Source organism: Alligator sinensis, unplaced genomic scaffold (genome assembly GCF_000455745.1).
Source record: "Alligator sinensis unplaced genomic scaffold, ASM45574v1 scaffold534_1, whole genome shotgun sequence".
Lineage (NCBI taxonomy): Eukaryota > Metazoa > Chordata > Crocodylia > Alligatoridae > Alligator > Alligator sinensis.
The window spans coordinates 335,701-340,730 of NW_005842050.1; the positions used below are offsets into that span (position 1 = coordinate 335,701).

Consider the following 5,030-nt stretch of genomic DNA (forward strand, 5'->3'; position numbering starts at 1 on the left):
GCCCCGCGGGGGGAGGGGCGGTTCCGGAGGGGCCGCTGGGGCGCGCTATATTGTGCAAGCGAGGCTCTGGGCGGGCGTGACGTCACTTCCGGGCTGGGCGCTGCACGGGCTCGCGTTTGGAAGGCTTCGTACAATGGAGGAGGGAGGGGGTGGAATCCCCCTCCCCGCTGGCAGCGCTGGGCCCCGCGGCCCGGGTATCAGCCTCTCCTCTCTCTTTTTTTTTTTTTTTCCTTTCTATTTCTTTTCGTGCTTTTTCTTTATTTTTCCTAAGCATTCAGAGCCCCTGCAAGCCTGGCAGGCTTGCTTTGGTGCGGCATTGTCTTTGTTACAGCTCACCACCCGTTAAGCAAATAACCGCCCACTGCTTTCTTCACATTTAGATGGTTTTTCCTGCAGTTTTTTGTTTTTAAAACATGGGTGTCCTGCCCCCCCCAGTCTCCAGCAAGAGCTTTGTAGGCAGGCTCAATGTTTTCTAGCTGCTTAAGGAACTTCTCTGTTTCTTAAGTCTGGAATTGGATGCTAAGGGGAATTTAAATTTTTTAAGTGATGGGACCCCTGCCTGCCCCTTTTAATCAAGAAAATGTAACAATTGCTTGAAATTTCTCTTAGCAGGAGATGCTAAACCAGAACAAAAAGTTGGTGAGAAGAAGAGGGGTGTGAAGAGACCACGTGAAGACCATGGTCGTGGATATTTTGAGTACATTGAAGAAAACAAGTACAGCAGGTAGAGGAGCTAATGTTATGCTGCACTTCGGCATCTGTTTGAAGTGATGTTTAAGATGACATATTCAGTCTTTGTTAAAGAACTTTAGTTGCATTTTATTTATTGTGTTTTGTTTTCAGGGCCAAATCTCCTCAACCTCCTGTTGAAGAGGAAGATGAGCAGTTTGATGATACAATGGTTTGTCTTGATACTTGTAAGTAAAGCTACTCTTTCTTACTTTCTAGCAATGTAGGTATTGGGGTATATTTCTAGTTTTAAACTAGCTACCTTCATTGTAGTTGGTTCTGTCCCCATTTAAAATGCTTTACGTGGAATTTTAATGTCCCTTTTCTTGCTTTTATGATGCAAAAAGTAAGATAAACCTAATGGGGGTCGGGGGAGTCAGGGAGAGACGGACAAACTTTAAAGGAAGGACAATAATACAAACTCCTCCAATTTTGCTGTAGATACTTGGAGTGAAAGGCAGTGTTTCAATTTTGTATTTAAAAGGGTATAGTAGAACTAGCCCATAATACTAATCAGCTGCCAAAATAATGGAGAAAATAGGTGTTTAATGAAAGCAGAAAACCGTAGGCAAGCCAACCAAGTTTTTCTTGGTAAGTTTGAGAACTTAGTTTTGCAGTCTTTTGCACAGGGTCTTACAACTTTGCTCACTTGCAGGAAGGGAAAACTTCTTACACTTCCAAAGCTGTAAGTGCAAGTAGTAAAATGATATATGTGAGAGAAACTAAGGGCTCATTCAACTGCAAAATTAAAAACAGACCATTGGCTTATAAGCAGTGGGCTGTTACTTTGTAAAGCATTGGCAATCATGAAAGTGGGAAGCATGTTAGTCCATAGAATATAGTTTTTGTATTTGCATGCAGATTTTTGTGCAACATTGACAAGCCTTAACTAGAATTAAGGAAAATGCTTCATTTCTTGAGCTAGCTATAATGTTAATGCTGAAATGTTTCACTTGCTTTATGACCTGAAACAAACTTACGCTAGTGTGCATATGGGTAAGTGACTAATACAGAGAATCAAGTCCTTAGTGTGCTATTGAGGACAACTTTTTATAACTCCTTGGAAAATGTGACCAGTTGATAGCATCCAGTGGTGTAACGAAGAAACTACAAGTGGACAATTAGACATTTCTTGTAATAGCTGAAATGTCTAGAACTTGAATATGGTAGCTAAACTACCTTGTCAGTTAAAACTTACTTGTTGCAATTTAATGGCTGCAAATGAATAGCCTTTATTTCACTAAGTCACATGCTTTTAATACTTGCCAATAGTAAGGAGTGATTAAAAAGAGACTTCATAATTTGGTTTACTTACTCTGCATTTTTTACAGCATTTGTATATGTGGTGGTTTCTCCACTTCAAGCTGCTCTTAAATGGGTTAAATTTGCATTTATAATACCTGAGAGTACAATATATAGTATGTTTCAGGGGTAGCACAGACCAACTGCAGATGCTTCATCAGCCTGATGAAGGAAGAGTGTTTGTGGTCAAAAGCTTGCTAAGAAGAATTTTTTCCAACTATTTGAGTTGGTTTACCCAAAGAACTTGTCTGCATATATATAGTAGTATATGAAACTTCAACTTGAAAACTACCCAGCTACAAACAGCTGATATTTGCTTAACTATTAAGCTGTCAAGTTATTCTTAATGATTGTCAGCAGCTGTCTTCTGTTCAAAACAGCTTGATAAATACTTAAAGCTTTATTATGTCTGGTATATATTGCACTAGAGGTCTATAGTTTGAGGGGAAGGAGGGGGCAGTTGAACACACAGTAGCATCAAAACATTGTCACTCTTGAGCAGGTAGGTTTTGGTTTGGTATGAACATTGGTGTGCCTCTATGCCCCTCCCCTCCCCCCCAACAAATAAACCCAACTAGTTTTAAAATTACCCTGTTATTACATTAACCATTATTGCTTTAATCAAGATGAGCTCTTCTGGGCATCATTGTTCCTGGTTGTATGCTTCTCAGGATGGTGCAGGAATTCTAACTTTAAAGCGCTCTTGCTTAATTGTTTTTGTAAAAGAACAGATTAAAACCTACACTGAAAATAGTGCATGTAAGCAGCTTCTCTCTTGTCTTTCAGCAGTTAGTTTTCTGTTGCAGTAATGCATGGAGAGGGGAGGAGGCCAGCTACCAATGTTTTGTTCTTTGATGACCATGGAGGAAAAGAGTTGGGGTTGCAGATCTTGGGAGGAAGACAAGGATGATGGTTCCATTGGAATAAAGCTTAGTTCCAAAATTGTGGAGTTCTGTATGACCAGAAATATGTAACTTGTGTAAAGCAGTACATTTCCCTTTTTTGTTTAAAGTGATCTCTGTCAAATGTATGCTGCTCCAATCCAAGTACAATGAAATACAAACTGAAAAGGCAAGACTTGGTAGTTGGGCAGCAGAGGTATTTTTGCTTACCATTTATGCATCCCGGGCTTATTTGCCAGGAATAGCCACTCACTTTGGAAACAACTGTTCTGTCTTGAACCTTTTAATTCATAAAGTGTCTGCAAGTTAATTCTCTGGGGGCTTCTGTTATAATACAGGCTTCAGTTTTGGAAATGCTTCTCCAGTGCAAAAGTTCCAGTTGTATTCTATATGCTTTTTAGCGGACAGGGAAATTTTGGTACTGGATCCTCTTGGCTCCTCCTTTCCCCTCTCCCCACTTGTAGTATGATATCTTGCCTCACTAGCCTACCTCTGATTTGGGGGAAATCTCTCTTAAATGGCATGAATTTTTAATCTGACCTTTATAATGCAGCCTATTTCAAGCAAGTATCAAACTAGTAATACCCTTAACCTTAAACACTGATGCTTGCTTTCTAATGGTCTGCTAACATGTTTGTTGTCATGTTGTAACAAAAAATCAGAAGAATACCTCATAATGTCCGTAAGTAGTATATTGACCATATTTAGTAGCTTTCTTTATGAAAAAATGGGGAAATTTAGGCTCCTTTGGGGCATCCTGCTTAGTCAGTTACCTGAGATCCTGCACTGAGGTGCTGCCGGTACTTAAATGGAGTAATTGGCTCAATGGAAGTAGTTTGGAGAGGTGTCCAAACCCAAGAGCAAGAGGGTCGTGTTAGTCATGCCTGTTGCAGAACAACTTCCAAACAAGTATTTGGGTTGGAGAGATTACTGAGAAAATTCTGAAAAATTGTAGCTTTAAGCTGCATGGCAAAATTTTTCTAACATTCCTAAGGCTACACTAAATCCATATATGAGCACGTTAATTTGGTTTAATTTTAAAGGTGCTGGGCATGGCAAAAAACCCTTTGACTAATGGAACTGTTGGTGCATGGCACCTTTGCAAAACAAATATACTTAAATGCCAAGCTTGGTCGCCCACACTTCATCTTGGCTATGAGCTAGTCTGCAAAATTTAGACAAGTATTGAAAACAAATAAATTGCAACTTTTATTATATTGCCAGATAACTGTGACCTGCATTTTAAAATCTCAAGAGACCGTTTTAGCGCTTCTTCTCTGACGATGGAAAGTTTTGCCTTTCTCTGGGCTGGAGGAAGAGCCTCCTATGGAGTTTCCAAAGGCAAAGTCTGCTTTGAGATGAAGGTAAATCAGATTAATACTTCAGTGAGGGATAATCTCTAGCATTTGAATTCATTGTTACCGTGATAAATTAGAGTGTAACTGGCCATTTCTAATGGGAAGAAATGTAAAATTCACATGCTTTTATACAACTTCTGCTATGGACCAAAGGAACAAATTTCAAAAATAACTCATTTTCAGAATTGCTATCTTGTTTAGGAAAGCTGTATAAAGACATGTTGTATCTGGTCCTAGTTGTACACCAGAAGGCCACTGAAAGTTTTTGTATTTCCATACATCTTAGTGTTGTAGGTAAACACAAAGGAAAAAATAGTAACAACTTATTCTAGCAGTTCTTCTGCATACACCTAGTAATCCATTCACATACAGGACTTGTAAATTCAACATTAGAGTGGCCACAGTAAAAAAAACAAAAAACAAACAAACAAAAAACACAATATGAAAGGCAGAGAGGGGGTGGAGAACAGCCTTGTGGAAAGTCAGCACCCATATGAGAAATGACACTGTCCCTTATGTGCTGGGAACATAGAAAAGCTAAAATTGATAAGATGCTGTTCCTGGTTCAGCACTAAGTACGGACAGTCTAAAAGCCCGAGGCTAAATTGATTCAGTCTTCCGTGCAATTTAGACTAAACCTGTGACTGAACTGATAAGCAAGTGAACAGACAAACTTTTGATACTGGAAGTGTAGCCACATGCCTGCAGTGTCCCAGGTAGGAAGCTGGGGGGGGGGGGG

General features: G+C 39.7%; 1 protein-coding gene across 1 annotated transcript in view; it reads left to right on the top strand.

Moving 5' to 3' along the window:
- The first annotated feature begins 81 nt into the window (after window positions 1-81).
- Window positions 82-5,030, top strand: part of HNRNPU (heterogeneous nuclear ribonucleoprotein U) — a 14,614-nt gene continuing 9,665 nt past the window's right edge. Inside the window, exons 1-4 of the mRNA XM_025203243.1 lie at window positions 82-194; window positions 610-724; window positions 844-917; window positions 4,158-4,297. Of these exons, the coding sequence (XP_025059028.1) occupies window positions 134-194; window positions 610-724; window positions 844-917; window positions 4,158-4,297 (390 nt within the window). The 5' untranslated portion in view covers window positions 82-133. The remainder of the gene's footprint in view (window positions 195-609; window positions 725-843; window positions 918-4,157; window positions 4,298-5,030) is intronic.